This window comes from Silurus meridionalis, chromosome 22, assembly GCF_014805685.1.
Source record: "Silurus meridionalis isolate SWU-2019-XX chromosome 22, ASM1480568v1, whole genome shotgun sequence".
Taxonomy (NCBI): domain Eukaryota; kingdom Metazoa; phylum Chordata; class Actinopteri; order Siluriformes; family Siluridae; genus Silurus; species Silurus meridionalis.
In genome coordinates this window covers 11420026-11442209 of record NC_060905.1, presented here as the reverse complement: position 1 = coordinate 11442209, position 22184 = coordinate 11420026, and the positions used below count along the sequence as shown (strand labels likewise).

General features: G+C 36.7%; 2 protein-coding genes across 2 annotated transcripts; one reads left to right on the top strand and one right to left on the bottom strand.

Moving 5' to 3' along the window:
• Positions 1-1596: 1596 nt before the first annotated feature.
• Positions 1597-16693, top strand: pogza (pogo transposable element derived with ZNF domain a). The gene is made up of 19 exons (XM_046834782.1): positions 1597-1753; positions 3460-3573; positions 3770-3862; positions 4147-4244; positions 4533-4617; positions 5813-6010; positions 6535-6660; positions 6830-6915; positions 7529-7926; positions 8075-8229; positions 8320-8420; positions 8532-8678; positions 10489-10623; positions 10764-10954; positions 12486-12626; positions 12760-12819; positions 12909-13021; positions 13320-13344; positions 13955-16693. The coding sequence occupies exons 2-19, from the start codon at positions 3474-3476 to the stop codon at positions 15477-15479; spliced, it is 3777 nt and encodes a 1258-aa protein (XP_046690738.1). The 5' UTR covers positions 1597-1753; positions 3460-3473; the 3' UTR covers positions 15480-16693.
• A 256-nt stretch (positions 16694-16949) lies between these two features.
• Positions 16950-20376, bottom strand: psmb4 (proteasome 20S subunit beta 4). The gene is made up of 7 exons (XM_046834784.1): positions 20225-20376; positions 19459-19665; positions 18356-18502; positions 17787-17868; positions 17569-17685; positions 17373-17461; positions 16950-17095 (listed from the first exon to the last, which is right to left on the bottom strand). The coding sequence occupies exons 1-7, from the start codon at positions 20344-20346 to the stop codon at positions 17083-17085; spliced, it is 777 nt and encodes a 258-aa protein (XP_046690740.1). The 5' UTR covers positions 20347-20376; the 3' UTR covers positions 16950-17082.
• Between the last annotated feature and the right edge of the window lie 1808 nt (positions 20377-22184).

The window sequence follows — 22184 nt, the reverse complement described above, 5'->3', positions numbered from 1 at the left end:
GGTGAGGGAGGTGCGATTGAGATGGTTTGGACATGTGCAGAGGAGGAAAATAGGGTATAGGAGAATGCTGAGGATGGAGCCACCAGGAAGGAGGAAAAGAGGAAGGTTCATGGATGTGGTGAGGGAAGACATGCAGGTAGTTGATTTGAAAGAGTCAGATATAGAGGACAGGGGGGTATAGAGAAAGATGATCCGCTGTGGCTACCCCTAATGGGAGCAGCCAAAAGAAAAAGATGCTCAAAAGTTGTATATTGGTAATATCGTATGTGTGAGCGTTGTCTAGATAGTTAGCTTCTTAACTAGCTAGCTACTAGAGCTACTATTGAATGATATTTATAGTTATTTATACTGATAACACACATTTTTATATTTTCTGGAAACTGATGTTTTCTTGGTAGCAAGCAGACTGGAAATGAGTTATTAAATAACTTAAATATTCCGAATTTACCAGTTAACCAATGAACTGTTATAGTTCAGGATCAATCCAAAACAATAAACCTGTATTCAGAACTCTTTTGGAACATTATACATTTTTTGGGGGGTGTTTTAGGATTTGGGGTTCTGAATATCTACTTATTTAGCTGTAAAATTAATATTAAAGAAAAGGAAAAGCTCAGGGTTGGAGAATCCATGACAAGTGAAATAAACGGTTAGCCGAACTAGCCATCGGCATGAGAGAAAGTTTAAGACTTCATCTTGTAATAAACATAGAGCATGATGAATGTCACTTTTGGGATATTGGGCATCTGGTTGGTAATATCTAGGATTTTCCTGGAATAGCTGCGAATATCAGTCGTTCATCAAGACAAAAATGAAGACGAAATGATGTCGACTTGACATGCAATAACGACAGCCGGCTATCTGATGGCTGTACAGACTTAGTGTCGGTTCGTCACCGTAGCGACCAAATATGCAGAAACAGGAAGAGCAGGAAGCATTTCACCTGTTATATAAAAAAAACCACGTTTATTACATTATACGAAGCGCAACTCGACTTAATCTGTCACCAATAGTCGTTTTGTTTGGTTAAAAAGCCGGGCTCGATTCAGTATAAAATCTATAATGATGACTATACACAGTTGAAGCATATATACTGTTAGCCGCTCGAGCTAGCCACACATACTAGCTAGTTCCTGCTTAGCATGCTACACATAGATACATCAAACTTCAATAACCAGTAAGTCATATCAAAATAATTTATTAAGTACAGATCATTATATACAGACTCTAATATTATAATCAGACCTGGTTATATTGTAATACGAGTAGTTTTATGGTGCTGACATTATTAATCTCTTTGTATGGTTAGCTTTGAAGTGTCATAATGAAATTGTTGATGTTTTAGGATACAGTTGTACATGTGCTCTACATAATAAAATCCTGATGTGCATTCTGAGGTACAGAGACACTTGTTAAAGGTGTTACTGATATAAACACATCTATCCATTCGGACCAATTTTGATCATTTTTACTCCATAAATTGGAATACGGACGTTGGTCCCGCCCCGTGGCCGAGGATCGCATCCAATCAGCGTGCGTCTACGAGGTTGGGGAAGTGACGTCACGACTCCTTCAACCTACCAGTGTGCACGAGCCTGGGCAAGTCAAACCGACCGCACAGCACAGAGCATTGTGTGTGAGAAGAGTGTTTTATTTTTCCTTGTGATTGCAAAACCCGCGAACTAACAAAACTGTCCGGGAGGAAATCCGATGTCCTGTACCGGCTTTTGAATTTGTTAAAAAAGTGTACAAGGTAAGATATTATTTATTCGCTTTTCTCATTCAGGGCGAGGACTCGTGCGAGCTTCTGTACAAGTTGTTGCAGTGGTGTAGCCAGGGCAGCAGCAGAGCTAATGCTAAACAGTTCAGCTAACACAGCTGGAGGAGGATCCATGCAGGAATCCACATGCACTTAGCCCTAGTGGCTAATGTTAGCCCCGGAGGAAGCGCAGATCGAGAGCCGGTTCGAGAAACTATGATTTATTATAAATGGTACAGGTGAGAAACAGACTGTAAACTCATCCGACTATCCACCAGACTTTATAGGGTTTATATAAGAGTATGTGCGCTCATTGACATTTTATATCGAAGTTTATATAAGTTTTTATTAAAACATAAACAAACAAAACAGTTTTGAATTAACATACATTTGTCAATTTCCTGTAAATATATATAAATACATACACATTTATGTCTGTCTGTATGTATGTGTATATATATATATATATATATATATATATATATATATATATATATATATATACACATTTTGTAATTAATTATTTTATTACCAGAAGTCCTAACCAAATATATGCAAAGTGGGTGTTAAACTAAAAATTACTATTACTTGACCATGAAGACCTTGACTCACGCAGTCTTAACTGGGCTGAGGATGTTGAAATATGTCTGCCACTTGAATTTCAAGAAGCATATTTTTATTTGCCAGTTTTTGAGTCTGGTAATTCTAATCTAAAGAATACTCTGCAGCAGAGGTAGCTCTTGGTCTTCCCTTTTCTAGGATGATCCTAACGAGAGCCTGTTTTATCATAGCGTTTGATGGTTATGGAGCCTGCACATGATGATACATTTAAAGTTAATGAGATTTTCCTCTATAATATGAATTTGTACAGTGTTTGTATTGACTCTGTCCTCGCCCTTTCCTCTGCACAAGACAACTGTCTAAAGGACATTAAGAAGGCAAGAAATGTCATATGGTAACTTTTGACAAGGTACACCTATGAAATAGATACCATTCCAAGCCAAGCTGTCATCAAAGCTAAATGTAGCTACGTTGGACAATCCATAAAACACATTCTGAGTTGTTTACCACTTTTCTGTTGAATACATCATACATTTGATAGTATGGATATCTTCAGTATTAATGTATAATGTTGAAAACAATAAAAACAAAGAAATAACCCTAAACGCTGGTGCTCTGTGTGTGTTTGTGTGTGTGTGTGTATGTATATATATGTATGTATATATGTGTGTGTGTGTGTGTGTGTATATATGCGTATGTGTAACGAATTGTGTGTAACAAACACTGTTATCGATTAGTTGGGCTGCTCAGTTTAGTCATCCAAAGCAGATTACAGTGTTCTTTGTTGCGTTGAATATAAAATGGAAGCATTTTATATTCAACGCAACAAAGAACACTGTAACCTGCAAGTTATGCAAAACTGAGCGTGTGTGGCATGGAAGTACCACAGTGATGCACGAACACATGAAAATGCATTTCCTTCTAAAAAATTGTCTAGTATATCCTTCCATATAATTTTGTGTAAAAAAGTGCAGTTACATTAAAAGGTTTGCTTAAAAACATAGGAATAAGCAACTAAGATAATTTCATGTTATGTTTATGATTATGTGAGGTTAATTGAAGTCACTGTGTTTTGCTTTACATTATTTTGAACAGTGATTGTGTTTCATCTCTTAAAAATATCTTAAAATGTTTTATAGCTGTTTTATGGAACATGTCGGAGTCAGAATTTTACATGCAGTGTGAGGAAGAGGAACTTGCACCATGTCAAAGTAACGTGGATGAGACATATCAATCTGAAAACATAAATCATGGTAAGAAATGTTAATACAACATATTTTATTTATTTATGAGGGCAGAACTGATGTTGGTAAACTGATTTAAGATGTTTGGTCAAGAATAAAAAAATAAACATTAAATTTATAGACTTTTGAATAAATATTTATACTGATTTAGTTTTAAAATATACAGATTAACTATTTATTGTTTAAAACTTGAAAAACATTCCAGTTTATAATGGACATGCAGCAGCTCCACTATGCAGCACCTCCACTACAGCTCCTGCTCCCACCATCAAGACAGCACTTCTTCCAATTGTTCCTGGTAGGTTTAAAAAAAACATTTTCTCATTATATAAAATGTAGTAGTAAAATAATATGGTGCACAATGTGAACATGGAGTCATTGACATTAATACGCTCGCTCAGTTTCATTCACGCATCTAATCACACTCCACAAAGCATTGATGTGACAGTTTTGCTGTTGTAAACACTTTCTTGATAGAGAATGTCGACGAAAATGAATGACAGCAAATTCAAATTGCTGTGCAGGTAAATATTGAAAGGTTTATGTATGCTGTTTAACTAAGGTTTAAATTTTGTTCTTTAGGTTCTGTTGTATCGCAACCATTATTGGCTGGTGTTCTTCAATCTGTTCAGATTGCTGCAGGTGGCATCAAGGGGCAACCCATCTACATTACACCAAAGGTTTGCTTTTTTTTTTTTACGTTTTATTTAGACATTAATCCTAATAAAATAATTTACAATATATACCACATTCAAGTGCTCATCAGCAGTCTTTGTTTGCCATATCATTATGGTAAATAGGTGGTGGAAATATAAATTAGGGCTGTTGTCTATAGATTTGTACAAATAAGACTTCCATTTTAATGGTCTACAATTACACAGTCCAGTAAATTTGTCTTAACATAATTTGAATATATCTTATAAGAATTTGCTTCTTTACTTTGTTCTTATTTACCATGTTTGTTTTAGCCGTCTATGGGCAATCAACAGAACATTGCAACCCAAGTTGGTTACCTCCTGCCTACAGGCCAGGCTGTTGCTTTCCTGACACATAGTAAGGCTTACATTTTTTCAGGATGGTTCGTAAGTCCTGAAAGTGTAAATAAAAAATCAATTTTATATATTTATATAAAAAAACATTTTGTGTGTGTGTATATAGTAATATATATATATATATATATATATATATATATATATATATATATATATGTGTATGTATGTGTATATGTATGTATGTATGTATGTATGTACAGTGGAACCCGGTTATGTCGATGTCCTAGGGGGTCGCCAAAAAGCATCGAGGTAACCGATGTTCGAGATAAACGAAAATCAAAATGGCGGCAGTATATTAACGTGCTTGAAATTTCTTTATGTACATGATGCGCGTTAATAAATGAGAATGTGCATGCACGTGTTTTGAAGGGTTTTTACACAACAGCGTTGCGCGATTTGTTTGATGAAGGCATGCTATAAAAATACATACAGTAAATGTTTATCTGTCAGGAATCCACCTGCCACGCCCCCTTCGGCGTGACAGGTGCTTTCTCGGCCGCTTTCTCTGAAGCTCCCGGCTTCAATCGCGCACATATGCTCGTTTAGCATCATCGCCAGCTCCTATTTAAACTTCCACACTCTCACTGTCCGTTATTGTTGGTATATGTTGGTTCACGGCGGTCGTTGTTATCGCTCATGCGTATCCCGGTACGTGTCTTCCCACCGGCACTCTCTCAACGGCTGCTCTTTTCTTCCCAAAGTGCATCGCGGATTCCCCCCCCCGATCCTGCCGGTGTTCATTCTATGATTTTGGATGGTCATCACACGTTCCGCGCCGCCAATCGCGGCTTTCGCCTCCCGTTCATCGCATAACATTTAACAACAAAAGGCATATGTGCACTAACTAACAGCAGAGATTCACCAGTATACAATACAACACCTGTAGCAGCTGTAAGCCTTGATTTTTCCGACACTTTCGCGAGTTCTTCTGCGACTGCACCGTGATAACCGATGTTAAATGGCAAATTTTCCCCCCTTGTGCTCGAGATATCAGGGTTCGGCGACATAAAACCGATAAAAAATGCTTAGAAAAAGCGATAATTTGGCGGTTCCACTTCAAAAACGTCGACTTAATAGGGTTGTCGAGATAACCGAGGGCAAGATAAGCGGGTTCCACTGTATATATAAAATATTTATTTATTTATTTTTGGATGTCACGTGTATTTTTGCCATGCTGAATTAACTCTCTTTCTCAGCTCAGGCAGGCTCCTTGATCTCCCCTCAGCTTGTGTCACCATCAAGCACGCCACAACCAGGAGCTGTTCAGATCCCAATTACTATCATACAGAACTCATCTGCAGTACCAACCATCACCACAGTAGCCTCCAGTGGGGTACCAGCTGTGGGCACCTCACCTTCTACCAGTCTTCCTCAGATCTCTCCAACTGTTTTAGGTATAATCTAAACTAATAAACTAACAATCAAATTTTTTTCTTGTAAAAAGGTCATGGTGGATGTGATTGTAATTCACAAATGTTTTTGATGGAGAAATCTTTCCCCTTCAGCAGTTTTTGAATCAGATTGTTTGAGATATTCAGCCTCAGAGACTCACTAAGATATCCTGAAAACAATAGCTTGATTGCCTCTAGTAATTAGTAACACTCAACATTAGATTTGTACAGGTTGTGCATAGTCCATCATAGCATTTGTATTGAAAAAAGCTCTCTTAAACAATTAGTGTAATCAACATTTTCTAGGAAAGTAGGTAAAATTTAAAAAGCGTACATCTTTAATTTTTAAGATCTTACTTTTTTTTTGTATAATGACACTTTTATTTCTGCTACCACGGTCAACATTTTAAGGACAACTATTGCACTAGTTTTTTCACTCTATTGACTGATCTGTTGTCCTACCTAGGTGACGTAATGACTTTTTAGTCTTGTGTATTTATTGTATTGTACCACATCTGTGTCTTCAGAACTGCCATCAACATCATTTGCAGCACCATCTCACCATTCTTTTCCTGATGAATCCAAAACCCCCTATCAAGTCTCCTCTATAAAGACCCGAGCTGGAGCCCGGAGATCTGCTTTTACTTCCAGAGGTATCTGTTGATATTTGTGGCACACATAACTGCCACTAATGCATTTATATTTTTGTACAGAAGCTTTCGAAAGTGCTACAATTTGTATCTATTAATGGATTTATAGTTTGTGTTGACTGAATTGTCTCATTCCAGTATTTCTAAATACGAATGTTGTATTATTTTACAGTATTTCAGAGTGTTAAGACGCCACACTCATGTTCTCGCTGCAATGTGGCCTACAAACTTGTTCATGATCTCCGTGGCTACATGTGTGTAAGTTGCATCTCTCAGACACAAAACAAACACATTAGCTTGTTTGTTCTATTGACTTGACCACTGTGTGTGTGTTCATGTGTCCAATATACAAATCATACATGTGTATTTGCACAGTGGTTTGTTAGTCACCAGTAAAATAAAAAAAGACCCATATTGCAGCATTTTGATATTGTATTTATTCTCATGCATGTGGGTAGATATGATGCTCTGGGGTACAAAAAATAATTCCAGTAATGTTCAGTCCAGGTTTACAGTTTAAGCTCGATTTAAACCTGGTAGGCATTATACATCCAAAGTAAACTGAGACCAATGGTATGTAATGTTCATAGTATTTTCTTTTAGGCAGATATGTCTGTCTAGTTGCCTGAAAATAAAAGTTTCATGTAACTGGACTGGGTGTTTCATCATGTAATTTGCTAACAAAGCTTAGGAATACTTAACAAAAAAAAAGCAGTTGCTTTGGTCTCTGTGGTTACAGCATGTTTATTTATTTATTTATTTTTTATCTGTTTTTTTAGCTTAGCAGTGAATATTTCTACCATTCAATGTATGATAAATTTTCATGGTATGTGGTTAGCCCTGCAGTTTTATCCTTGTGTTTTTATTGCAGCACTGCAATCCAGAGCTCATTAACAGTGTCCATGCATTGACGGCCATACCCAGAAAAAAGTACACTCGGAGCAAGCGGAGCAGTGACCTAATGCAACCCACGACCTATATGCATAAGAGCATTACCCCACCCCCTACCCCCTCATCCACTGTGAGCAGCAAATATCCAACATCCTCTTCCTCTCCTCCTTGTATGAAAAGCATTACGACATCTGAGATACCGGAGGGAGTTCTCAGCCCTGGCACTGGCGACTATGACGCACAAGGCAAGCTTATAATACTCGTGGAAGACTTCTACTACGGGACGGACCCTGGAAAGCCTGTCCTGATAGAGAATAACAGGAAGTCCATCATGATGAAATGTCATCTCTGTGACAAGAAGCTAAAGAACAACATCAAGTAAGATGCTGTGTTGGGATCTGGGGATGTGAATATATATGGAGTATTTTTGCATTAGGTCTGTAGTTTAACATCCATAAAATCTGTAGCACTGTATTGTAATGCATAGTATCAAAGTTTGGTTGACTGGCTTCTTAACTCTCTGCAGGCTGATGAATCACATGAGGCACCATATGGAAATGGAACAACAAAGGGGTGATGCGACATCTCACAATATGTGTCAGCACTGCTTCCGCAACTTTGGCACGCCCTTCTCCCTGCAGTGCCACCTCGAAACCGTCCACAGCAAAGTAGAATCTGCATGTGAGTCCCTTTTAGTTGAAATCGAGACACTTGGACCTGACCTTTTTGTATGAGGAGTACTAAAAATGTTCTTCATTACTTTTTCTCCAGCATGCTGCAAGATTTGTGAGTTGTCTTACGAAAACACTCCGCTATTTTTGCACCATATGAAAAACCTTCACAAGCCCGGTGAAATGCCTTATATGTGTCAGGTAACCCCCATCTGTCTAAAGCTGTTCTAATTCACCATTTAACCAAAACTATTCCCTGACATTCACATGGGTTCAGAAACTGAAAGTTTTTTGTTGTTTTTTCCCCCCCAGGTTTGCAATTTTCGCTCCTCGTTTTACGATGACGTTATAAGTCACTTTCGCGAACTTCACAAAGACACAGCCAACCTTCTTTGTCCTTACTGCCTCAAAGTGTTCAAGTCTTGCAACGGCTTTCAGCTCCACTTCAACAAGCACCAGGTAAGTGATATTTCATAAAGAATGGGTATAATTACTTGTTTACAATACCCTCTCACCTCTAATAACCTGTTCTGATTCTGATCTAATGTTATAGTATCTCACAAAAAAAGTGAGTACACCCCTCACATTTCAGCAACCATTTTAGTATATCTTCTCAAGGAACAAAATACTGTAGAAATGAAATTTTTATATATTTGAGAGTACCGTATTTTTCGGACTATAAGCCACTACTTTTTCCCAGGTTTTGAATCTTAACAACGAAGCGGCTTATTTATGAATTTTTCCTGGGTTTTTCCCGGTTTCACAAACTTCAAGCCAAAAAACTGAACCCCATAACATTAGACCAACGAAATTTCCGAACGGAAACGAAAAAAACGCACCTCACCTGTGTTCTGAGCTGCACCGTGCGGGAGAAAAAAAATGTTTTTATTTAAAGGAAAGGAAGGAGGAAGACAGTGAACAATGACTTTCTTGGTAGGCTACTGTTTAGATACAAGCCGTTGTAGCACGTTGAGTCAGGGTGAAGGGAGAGCTCACTAACTCCAGTTGCAACAGAAATCATATAAGCACAGACAGGTTTCCAAAACTCATGCTTTTTTATTTTTCTTGGCAACAGCGTTACGGGTTAGTCAAAGAAACTTAGAAATGAGCATCAGAAAATAATAAGGACATATTCCTCGGTCTTGCACACCTGCAGTAATAGCGGAAAAATGCGGCACCAGGCTTTTCCCAAAATACCGCTATGCTCCTAAAGGAAGCGCAACATATTTCACCCATTACACCGTGTAACAGACACTGTCTTTCATTAAAGCCTGTGTAAAATCAATTAGTTTCAATGTGGCTTATAGACAGGTGTGGCTTATTTATGTTTAAAATAAAAATCTTTGTCAAATTCAGTGGGTGCGGCTCATATATGGCTTTATAGTCCGGAAATTACGGTAGTCAATGTGCAGCTTGTATAGCAGTACTAATTTTTAATGTCCTCTGAAAATAAGTCAACATACAGCCATTACTGTTTAAATTTATATTTATATAATATAAATATATACAAGTTTTATTTCTAACGTATTTTCCCTTGCAAAGATATACTAAACTGGTTGCTGAAATGTGAGGGGTGTACTTACTTTAGTGAGATACTCTACAGTCTATTTCCCACCGAAAATACTATAATTATTGGAATGTCTACTGGAAGGGCAAAACGTCTGAACAAGCTGTCAGTCTGTAGACTATAGAAAAAAGGCTGCTATAAAGAACAGTTTTCATGTTTTTCATGCAGTTTTTTAAGCATATTTCTATACGTTAATAATTACATATCAATAAAATGTACATTTAATAAATAAATAGTAATTGCTTCTAGAAAATCAATATGCTGTTTTTCAGTGGAAGTAAAGAGGAAGTTTTAATTGCAGTTTTCTTTTTGCACTTGGGGACGAAATTGTTTTCCTTGAGATATATAAAGGTTTTTACTGTTTTATATATACACACAAATTATTTCAGTTCAGAACATTCTGTAGTTTTCAGTAGAAATACATGTCAGACTGAATATTTGGTCAGAAGAATTCAGCGGAGCTGGTCACTTGTATTAGTTGTGTTTTGTTTCTTGTATTAAATTTAACAATTTGCAATTTAGATATCACAGTTTGCTCTGGCAGTGTGCAAGTGTAGTCTCATTAGTAGCTTGTCTGTAAAAATAAAAGTTTGCTGGCCAGATTTTTGGGTGTTTTGTGTGAATCTGAAGTAAATTGCATGTTTATAGAACTGAATCTGGTGACTTCTTTTGAATCTGGTCCTTGTTTTTTTTTCTGTCCAGAAAAAGTCGGTGTTGCATTGCGATAAGTGTCGACTTCAGTTCCTTTATGCAAAAAACAAGACAGAGCACAAGCTTATATTTCACCAGACCCACCTAAAACCTGTGCAGCTGCTTGGACTTAAGCCTGGCACTAAGGTAAGTTGGTAATATGTGTTCAAACCTGCTTATTATTAATAGATCAAACAACAATACAAGCTGAAAGCATCATAATAAAAAGCAGTTGTTTTGGTTAAAGCTGAAAAAATGTATATACCAGTTGTTGATCTGCCTTTCAGATAACTATCCGGGCTTATTCAGTCACTAAGGAGAACGATAACACTAACTGCAATAAACCGAGTACAGACAGTGAAAGCTCTACTACATCCTCCATTCCTGCACCTCAGAGTGTTATACAGAGAATCACACCTGCAAAAAGGAAACCTGTGGAAAGCCTGTTGAAAATTATGACCAAGTTCCAACAACAGTGGTGAGTAAGAGAAATCTTTTTTGTGCATCAAAGATTTTAAAAACAGTATAAATGTAAATCAGAGTTTGGGATTTGTATTTATTTATAGTAATTATATCAGAACATGTATAAGGACAGTGTGACAGCAGTGATGTGTGCAGTGGGAACGACAGACTGGTTCAAGGTGGAGGTGGGAATGCATCAAGAACTCGGAAAAGAATGCAGGCAGGGTGGAGTGGGTGGAGAAGAGTGGCAGGAGTGATTTGTGATAGAAGAGTATCTGCATGAGTGAAAGGGAAAGTTTATAGGACTGTGGTGAGACCTGCGATGTTGTATGGTTTAGAGACAGTGGCATTGACTAGAAGACAGGAGGTGGAGCTGGAGGTAGCAGTGCTGTAGATGTTGAGATTTTCATTGGGAGTGACGACGATGGACAAGATAAGAAATACGTTTATTATATGGACAGCCCATGTGGGACGTTTTGGTGACAAAGTGAGAGAGGCGAGATTGAGATGGTTTGGACATGTGCAGAGGAGGAACATGGGGTATATCTAGGAGAATGCTGAGAATGGAGCCACCAGGAAGGAGGAAAAGAGGAAGACCAAGGAAGAGGTTTATAGATGTGGTAAGGGAAGACATGCAGGTAGTGAAAGTTTGAAAAAGGCAGGACAGGGTATGGAGTATGGAGACGGATGATCGAATGTGGCGACCCCTAATTGGGATCAGCCGAAAGAAGAAATTATATTAACTGAAAGGGTTCAACACATAGAATGCTCAGTTTTTTATTTATATTTTTTAAATATTAGTTAATAGTTTGTTTTATATAATATAATGATTGTTTACATTGAGAACTCTTAATGTGTACTTTATTAAGTAAGTTTTTAACACATCAGTAACACTTTGTGGTTTTTTCCACTACTCAAATCCAAATAGCAGTAGGGTATGATTTGAAATGTGAGAGATGATGGTCTGGTGGACTAACTAGACACCTGTAAGGTGAACCAGTAGGGTTGTATTGTGTGTAAGAGTTTACAGTACATATAACCCCTAACATCACACTCATAGAAGCACAGTGTCTACTATGATGACACTGCAGTGTCAGTGCAAGTGATGTCCAAATAATATCTCACTGATGTTTTCTCACAAATAAACCCCAAAGGAAAGCAGACTTTAACAGAGCACATAGCAACAGATGAGTAAAAAATATAAATTATATAAAATATATAAATATTATATAAAACATATTATTATAAAATATATAAATAAAAATAATTGTGTATCTACAAGGAGGGACAAATGCCTTTTAATTGCACAGCTTTATTTTTCCTGCACGGCAGCTTATAGTTTAAAAAAAATGTAATAGCACAAACACAACGGGCTACTGATTTGTTCACTAAAAGGTATGACAAATACAAACACTGGTAGACGAACCTGATAAAGTGGCCACTGAATTTATCTTCGGGACTAAAATCTACGCTAAAATCACAATCTTACAAAGGTTTCCCTCAAACTGTGTTTATAATGCAACCTCTTTTTTTTCTTCTGTTTCTAGCGTGCCTTCAAGAACGTGGTTCTGTATAGAATGTAACTTTGAGATTCCAGATTTCTCTGTTCACTTCCCCACATTTGTGCGCTGCTCCTTGTGCCGTTATAACACCTGCTGCTCGAGAGCGTACGCAAACCACATGATCAGGTACGTGTCAGAAAAAGAAATAAGCAATGATCATTTTAGATGCCATGACAAAATTTTGCAACAGAAATGGTTATAAGTGGTCATTAGTCATTGCTACAAACGTTTTACTATGCATAAATGTTTCTGTTTGCAGTAATCATGTTTCTCGCAAAACCACCACTAAATACCTGAACTTGTACAAGCCCTGTCCTAAGTAAGTGTCCTGATTTTTAGTCTCTCCGGTTGACTTGTAGCAGTTTGGTCGACGTGGTTGATGATTTATTGATTGTGGCTTTTTGGCAGGTTGGGAAAACTAAGCTGCAATACCTGTGATTATTCCACTGAGATTGGAGACCTGATGGCCACGCATCTGGCTAAAAACCCAAGCCATGCCTTCAGCTACTGCAGATTCAATGGTGAGTGTGACATAAATCAATAAAAATTCAGATTAAATGAAGTAGATAATCTATTTAACAGGCAAATCTATTAAACGAATAAATAATTTAAATCTAGTTACTATCAGAATTGTGTCTGTTTTGTGCATTTGTGTTTGCAGTACATAGTGCAAAGAAACTCATGCTGTAGATTTTATGATTTATATGTATAAATACGAGATTGGATGTGGGTTTGAAGGACATCAATTTATAATTTTAATTACACCCAACACAATTTTAGTCTAGTTGTGTATAAATGTTTTAATTTTTTATTTTTCAGAGGGATTTTCTCGTGGCTATAAGAGGTAATTGAATTTCACTTTGTTCTATCTACATTTATTGCAACAAATGTAAAGTAATAAAGAATAATATGATGCAGTAGAATACATATTGAAGCATATTGCCTGGGTATTACAATATCTGGTCTATTTCTCATGTATTGTTGAAAATTAATTCTCTTTAAAGCATCGATGCATAGCGCTTAATGATCACTTTTTAAGAAATATTTGTGATCAAATGTTTATATTTCTGTATTTAAAAACAATGCATAATATATTTGATTTTATTTTCATCCAAAATATAATTTTGAATAAAAAATATAGTTGGGCACTAGGATATAAAGGCTTGAAAAATGCTCACGTTGTGGACATGCCATTGTTGAAGCCCATTGTTACACACGCTGGAGCGTGTACAGTGTACAATGATCACAGAGCAAAAAAATCCTTAATGTATAAAGTCATAAGGCATCAGTGATTGTTGTATAATCACATTGTAGCGACCTTAAACCATCTGAAATACGCGAGGCCTACAATTTCTAATCCTTAATTTGGTTCCCTCAATAAAGTCGACGCAGCAGAAAGCATTATAATTTGTCAATGTCGGTGTTCATTAACCTTATGAATGTTTGTTGTGTAGGTTTGTCTTCGTTCCAAGTGACCTGATTCGAAGAAGCCATAGTGGGATTGTCATACAGAAGAAAGACCTGCAAGTAGATCAGAATTCACTTCCACAAGCTACTAATTCTGTGCCCCATCCCAACCCTTGCATAAACCCCCCTGATAGCTTTGCACACACCCCATCTATTCCCCATGAAGTACAACCTGTTGTTGAAAGCACAGTGCCTGATAAGAATTGTGGGACACAGCCAAAGGATTCAACACAACAGAAAATGGCACTGTCCATGGAAGCCCAGACTAAAGCTGGAGATCAAGATGGAGGATCTCTTACAATAGCACAGCTCAAGATTGTGCTCTGTGCTCTGTGCTCTGGCGTTCCTCATGCAGCCAACCAGTTTGATAGTCAGCCGGAGGAGGTCCAGTCATTGATACTTAAACGCCAGCTTCAGCTTGGTCCACCAAAGAGCAGGGAAGGGTTAATTCCTCGAGCAAGTGATCGGTTAGCCGAGTGGGTGTTGTGCCAACGTGAGCAGCAGCTTCCAATAGATGAAATAAGTATTTTTTCCAAAGCTGCAGAGTTTATGAGCGCTGATGGTGGGCCAGGCATTTCATACGGCTGGGCTGTAGACTTCCTGATAAACCATGGTTTATCTATGCAGTCGTTGGCCACGTCCCACCGACTGTTACCCCATAAAGTTCAGGATCGCCTGCAAAATTTTCCTTCTTATATAAATAAGCAGATCACCTCATACTGCTTGGGTTTGTCAACCATTGCTACTATGGATGAGCTTTCTATTTTTATAGACATGGAGCAGCTCGATCCTGCCTCAGCTGATTCTTCTTCGATGATGTCCGCGTTTAAGTTGGTTGGCGAAAAAAATCCACTTTTAGATGTTGTAATCGCTTCTCTAGCTGATGGCACCATCTTACCTACCGTAGTGTTTATTAGAGGAGACCCTCTGAGCACGGATGAACAGCCTTTGCCAGATATCATTTTGGAGGCCAAGGTAGGCGGCTTTTCTGATAAAGAACGACTTCAGCTGTGGTTTGACAAAGTGTGGCATCGGCATGTGGCGCCAAATTCTGGAGTCAAGGGGTTGCTTTTAATCGACCCGTATCGAGGTCACCTAAGTAACACGTTTCTAGCAATGCTCAGCACTGTAAACACTTTGCCAGGCATCATCCCTCAAGCATGCTCCTTTCGTCTGCAGCCTCTAGAAGTCTGTGTTGGTGTAGTGCTGAGAGAGTTCCTGCAAGCTCGTTGGAGCCAGCATGTGACTGAAGCTCCAGAAGACCTGATTGGTGCTATGCCTGCTGACCTAGCCCTTCTGTTCTCAGCCTGGATCCTTGAAATGCTGGATGTTCTCGCAGAAAAGCCAGAATTTCTTCAGCGCTCTTTTGAGCCAGTGTTAAACTCTAATTCACAATTGGCACCAGGTGGATTTTCTGATTTAGTGCAGAATCTGACTAAAGCCCTCGTAGTGAAAACAATCCAGGAACAAGAATCTGATGAGTCCGAGGCTGAAGACAAAGGCAGCAACTGAGCATTTTGCTTTAGAATAAGAAAGATGTGCTCATTAGCTTATTGATCATGTCCCTGACTGTTCTGTTCATTTCATGTACACTGTTCTATCCTCAGTTTCTGCCAATCTCCAGTGAATATCATGTGTCAGTCCTCAGAGGTGCAGTGTTTATGATTTTTCCATTATTTCTGCAATCCCTGTATAGTCTTATCATTTTTCCCCATGTTGTAATAGAATTTCCCAAAGTTAGCTTACCAACTGAGGGTCTTCAACACTGGAACACGTGCTGCAAACCACGTTTGTCACTATCATTTACATGTTGCATAACAGTCCTAAGAACATCTTGGTGCACCTTTAAAGTGTGTCCCAAAATACCTATTATAGCCTTGTACAGATAAATGCAGTTATGTCCACTTTGACTGCTGGACTGTTTTAGAGTCCAGCCAAAGTGTTACTGTTCACTTAGTTCTTTATGAGTACTGCTGTGACGCGTGCACATTGCAGTTAAGAAGTCGTCCTCCATGTACAATTGTTAGAAATTATCTACTGTATTTAGGGCTGTTTGCTCATAATTAAAGGGCTGTCCTTCGATAATACACAAACCTCATTTTATCCCTAAATGTTTTTTTTCCCTAGAATTTCTAAAAGGAACTTTTATTTTGTAATTAATAAATGCATTGTAAATGTAATTTTGAATGGGTGAGGTTTTTTTTATTTTTATTATTATTATTATTCTGTTAATGGCAATTACTCCATGAAACATCCTGTAGGTGTTTTGCTGTTGCAGATTTACATGATGCATCATGATCTTGACCACTGCAGCACACGAGTTTGCTTAGTTGTAAATGAGGGGCCTAACAGACTAGTAGATGGACGTCCAATGCAATTTTATTTTAACGACACTAATTTTATTAACGCACAATTAATGAAGTGCGCATTTCTGACCATTTATATACAATTTTAAGAAATTAAAACCTTCAACACAAAACATTTATTCATGTCCTTTTGCCCTTATATATAAATGTATATAGGGCAATAAATATTTTTATTTATTTATATAACACTTAAGCACCAAAATCTGCCACGATGTGATCCGGCAATTGAAACCGTCTGTTTGGAAACAGCAAAAGTTCCGTTTGGTGTCCTGATTATTTACATACATTAAAACATCAATTACTTTCAAACAGAAGAATACTTTGCTTTCACTAATAATAAACAAATTTGCATAAAGCGTCCATATTTGTACATGTCCATGTTGATTAGAGTATTAAAAACGTTTTACTTGTTTAAAAGTATTTATTTAAAGTACATTTAGAACAGAAAAATGTGCAATTAATCACGAGATAACTCAACGACAACCATGCAATTAATCGCAATGAAATATTTTAATCGATTGACAGCCCTAATATTAAATGATTAACATATATAGAAATTGTAGTTATGTAAATGATCCTTGCAAACCTGGACACAAGCTTAAACACAGACACACAATCACTTTTTATGATTTTATTTCTGGGTAACAAATACAAATGTAAAACATACTAAGTGTTGTCTTGATATTGCCATTTTCTTGTGGTTTAAATAATCCACTGATGAAAGACATCCAGACGAGCAAAATTAGCCTTCATTCAAAGCCACTGCACAAAGAAGAAAGTACACAGTGATATAACATCAAATTTGATCACGAATAATACATTTTTATTAAACCTCCACAGATTAAATGAGACCTGAGCTTCAAAAAGTCCTTTCATAAATCAGTGTCATTATTTTGTGATATTAGCATGTTTATACACAAATATCTAAAGGCAAAAAATTGTATTACTTTAAAAATGGCTCAGCTTTTCCGATTGTTTTTTAGGCTGGCGAGTAAAAATTCCTAAACACTGTTGCACAACAGAAAATGATGTAACTCACCTGACCATATGGGCAATTTCCCAGTTAGTTTCTGATGAAAGTGGTCCAATAATCTCGACTCCTTCTGCGGTCACAATAGCGATCTCGTGCTAAAGCAGAACAGAAATATTGTAAAATAGCATACTGTTTTCTGAAGAAAGATTTCATTCGACTAGTTAAAATATTGCTTGTATATCTACTAATGCACAGGACTTACTCTGTTATAAGAACGAGCATCCCGATAGTATAGCACTTTGAGGCATCGCTCTATCAGTGACCGTGCCTCATCCTTGGAAATTTCTACTTTGTTCTCAAGCACCTCTCTCATCAAGGGCTGAAAAGAAACAGGCAGACAGTAACAGAAGTGTTTTTTTTTCATAAATGCAGGGGAAAAACTACCTAAATTAAAAAAAATTATAAAAAATTAATCCTTACCTGAGCCAAGTATGCACCAAATCCTGTGGCTACCGCTGGAGCTTCATATGCTACACCAAGCTTGTCTACATAGCCCAGAAAACTATTATATAAAAAACAAACAAACAAAAAAACACTAGTTTGTGATAGTCTTATAGCCTCAAGAACATATTACTTGCAGAGGCAGTTTGGCCTTCCTTCATTCAGTGTGTATATTATTACTATTATTATTAAAATTTAAGAGAAAAATAGATTTGGAACTTAACTCTACCACATATGTTGTGCATGTGTGACCAAGACTGAACTTCTATTATTAATTAGTTGTGTGAACAGAGTGTCTGCACTTTTCTGAGTACAGGAAAACCTGATAGAAGTCCATGTCTCTGGTAATTCTACATATGCTTCTTAGGTAAAAAGGTTTAAATTGAAGAAGAAGAAAAAAACAATCATTTAAAGTAATTTTAGATTCTTAAATGTCGTGCAGCTATTTTAAGTAAAATCCAATCTACACTACATTGATGCTGTATCATTAACAGTGAATATGGAATCCACTGTAGTGCATCGTGGAAAACTCGTCATCGAAAACTAACCTTTCTCCGTTGAAAAATCCACCGATAACCACCGTGTTCCAAAGTGGGTTCATTCTGCTGCGACGGTTGTACATGACACGAGTAAGCCACGAATGCATGGCTTTGGGACTATAGCTGTGGCCATCTCCAAGAAGTTCCTCATCAATCCTAAACATATCAGCACAGGAAAAGGCTTTTTGATTCATAGCGATATACAAGCATTACTAAAGAAAGCTTTTGTGTGGTCATGAACATTCAATGTGCCACTAGTTTTACTGTTTCCTACATGCACACACATTTACACCAAGGAGCAATTTAACAAAGGGATGAGCCAATGCTAAATTGCGTGAATGTGTGTACATGGTGCACTGTGATGGACTGGGGTTTCATCTAGGGCACATTTTTAGAATACATCCAGTGTTTCTAGCACAGGGTCTGGATCCAATAAGACCCTGACCCGAATAAAAGGCAAAAAAATATATATAATTCCCCACAGTAACAAGAAATAATCAATACAAACGGGGAAAGTGTAGTGAAGGCTGAGTAGCACAAACGTGTCTGTATGATTTTTAATTTAAAGAGCTGTTAAACTCTCAAATTCTGATTGGTCAGAAGGAAATTAATTAGTCATCTAATTAATTAATGTCGTCTATACCAACAAGGTACACTGGGAATATTATTGTAAAAAAACTATATAATTGTAAGCAGAACATTGTTTTGTGATAAAGCATTTATTTAGCATTTTTTATATTGGTCCAGTGTCGGTGCTTGAATTTGCGAATTTAATTGATGCCATTTTTGCCTTATCTTCTTTAGGAGAAGAAAGAAAAGGAAAGACAATTTATAGCAGCTATAACGTAAGCGATAACAGGAACAGACTTAATTTGAAGCGTGTTCAGTTAAAACATACCTACACACACAGATACAAACTATTATAAGAGGTAAAAAAACCCACTATAAACCAGTCGTTGACCAGCAGAACTCATGTGACTGTTTGAATGAACCTGATTGCATATGTAATATAAAATATCATATAATGCATGTCTTTGCATGACTTGTACAGACTTGCATAGAGGGTTTAGAGTGTACAGAATACAACAGGCAGAACTCCATGCAAGACTTACACCATCTGTTCAATGACTTGTTTGAGGTACTGGTAGTCTGCGTAATCTCCTGAAGCTCCGAGGATGGTGTTGTCATTCACTTTCATGAGACGGGAGATGTTGCGGAAACGGGCCAGTGAGCCATAAGAGCCGAGCATGTCTGCAGCAATGATGACTCCCCCTGTAAATTTCACTCCAAGCACTGATGTCCCCGTCACCATGGGGTTCCTGCGAAGTGAAAAGTAATTGTTAAAAACAAATAAGAGAAAACCAATGAAAGTGTAGTGCACATTATAAAACCCTGAATATCCACATTAGGGCTATTATCATCATCTGAGTACTAACAAATTAGCTGGAGAAAAACATCAATAATCGTTCAAATAAAATACTTTCGAGAGAAAACATATGTAAATCGCTATGTAGCTATAACTCACATTTATACATTAAAACATAGATTTTGTAAAGATATGTCTATTGTGTCACTCCCTATTAGATACATCACAAAATAAAACAAAAGAATCATACAAAACATAGTAAAGAGGGTAGTTATATTATAAAAATGTTCCTTTTCGCCACTGAACAAACGCGTGTAAAAGCATGTGTTATAACGTGTATATATTTTTAACTTTCTCTAAATAACGCAGTTAGCTAGCAGTTAGCCAGCTAGCTAGTTAGCTACCCAGGCGATTTCCACCATGATGATACAGCACTGTTAGCTAAAACGAAACTAACACAGTTAGCTAAGGAAATGTGTGATAAACACGAAAATTACAATTTTAAATCTTACAGTGTGTGTCGTATGGGTCCACATCCAGGTACTGTACTGTTACCGGCACCTGGGAAGGAGTAAAATTCCCCCGGTTTTGGTCCGCTCTCCCAGAAACTCAACTTCATTCCGCTCGCCTCCATGTTGAATAAAACCGGAAATGACGACAAACTTCGCTTTCGGTTCAAATAACAAAAGAAAGAAGTCTAAAAATTTTTTTATTACACATGGATCCGGTTTTTTTTTTATTATTATTATTTATTATATTTTGTGTACATGTACTTTGCAGGTTTTTAATTTTTTTTATTTAATTTTGTTTACAATAATTCATTCAGGTCAATCAAACAGAATCAGAATCAAAATCAGAATACTTTATTGATCACATACGTTATCAAAGGGATTTGGTTACAGTTGCTCACAGTAAACGATTAAAGTAAAAATACAAGTAAATTAAAGTAAATTAGTAACACAACAATTAATAATTAATAATAAAAAGTGTGGCATATTATTATTAGATATAAATAGATATTGTCTATATCGTGGACCAACTGTTTAATGTGTAGAGTCTCTCTCTCTCTCTCTCTCTCTCTCTCTCTCTCTCTAAGATAAGATAAGATAAGATAAGATAAGATAAGATAAGATAAGATAAGATAAGATAAACCTTTATTCGTCCCACAGTGGGGAAATTTCTTTGTTACAGCAGCATGAAAAAAAATTAAAAATAATTGCAAATATATAAAAGAATAGAGGAATATATATATATATATATATATATATATATATATATATATATATATATATATATATATATATATATATATATATATATATATATACACAGTACAGACCACAAGTTTATATATATTATATATACAGTACAGACCAAAAGTTTGGACACACCTGCTCATTCAAAGAGTTTTCTTTATTTTCATGACTATGAAAATTGTAGATTCACACTGAAGGCATCAAAACTATGAATTAACACATGTGGAATTATATACATAACAAAAAAGTGAACTGAAAATATGTCATATTGTAGGTTCTTCAAAGTAGGCATCAAGAGAATGCCAAGAGTGTGCAAAGCAGTAATCTAAGCAAAAGGTGGCTACTTTGAAGAACCTACAATATGACATATTTTCAGTTGTTTCACACTTTTTTGTTATGTATATAATTCCACATGTGTTAATTCATAGTTTTGATGCCTTCAGTGTGACTCTACAATTTTCATAGTCATAAAAATTAAGAGAACTCTTTGAATGAGAAGGTGTGTCCAAACTTTTGGTCTGTACTGTATATATAATATATATAAACTTTTGGTCTGGTCTGTTCTGTATATATATATATATATATATATATATATATATATATATATATATATATATATATATATACAGTTGTGTTCAAAATTATTCAACCCCAATGCTGTAAATGGTTTTAGGAATTTAGTGTACATTTGTAATTGTATTCAGAATGAAATCCTACAAGGACTTCTTAAAGAACCATATGCAACTAAAATGACATCAATTAGTTTTGTAATACAGTAGTAAATGTTTCTTTTGTGAATTCTTCATTGACATAATTATTCAACCCCTTAAAGACTACCACTCTGAAGAACAGAGGTTCAATGAAGTGTTTTAAATCAGGTATTGAAAACACCTGTGGATATCAGGGAGCAGCAATAAAGCCTAATAAGCACCAATTAGGCAGCTTTAAAATGACTGTGATACTCAGCTCCTTCTAGACATTTACTGGTGTGGTTACAAACATGGTGAGGTCAAGAGAATGGTCCAGGAAGACAAGAGAACAGGTGATTACTCTTCACAGGAAGGGCAATGGCTATAAGAAGATTGCAAAGATGTTAAACATACCAAGAGACACCATAGGAAGCATCATTCGCAAATTCAAGGCAAAGGGCACTGTTGAAACGCTACCTGGTCGTGGCAGAAAGAAGATGCTGACTTCGACTGCTGTGCGCTACCTG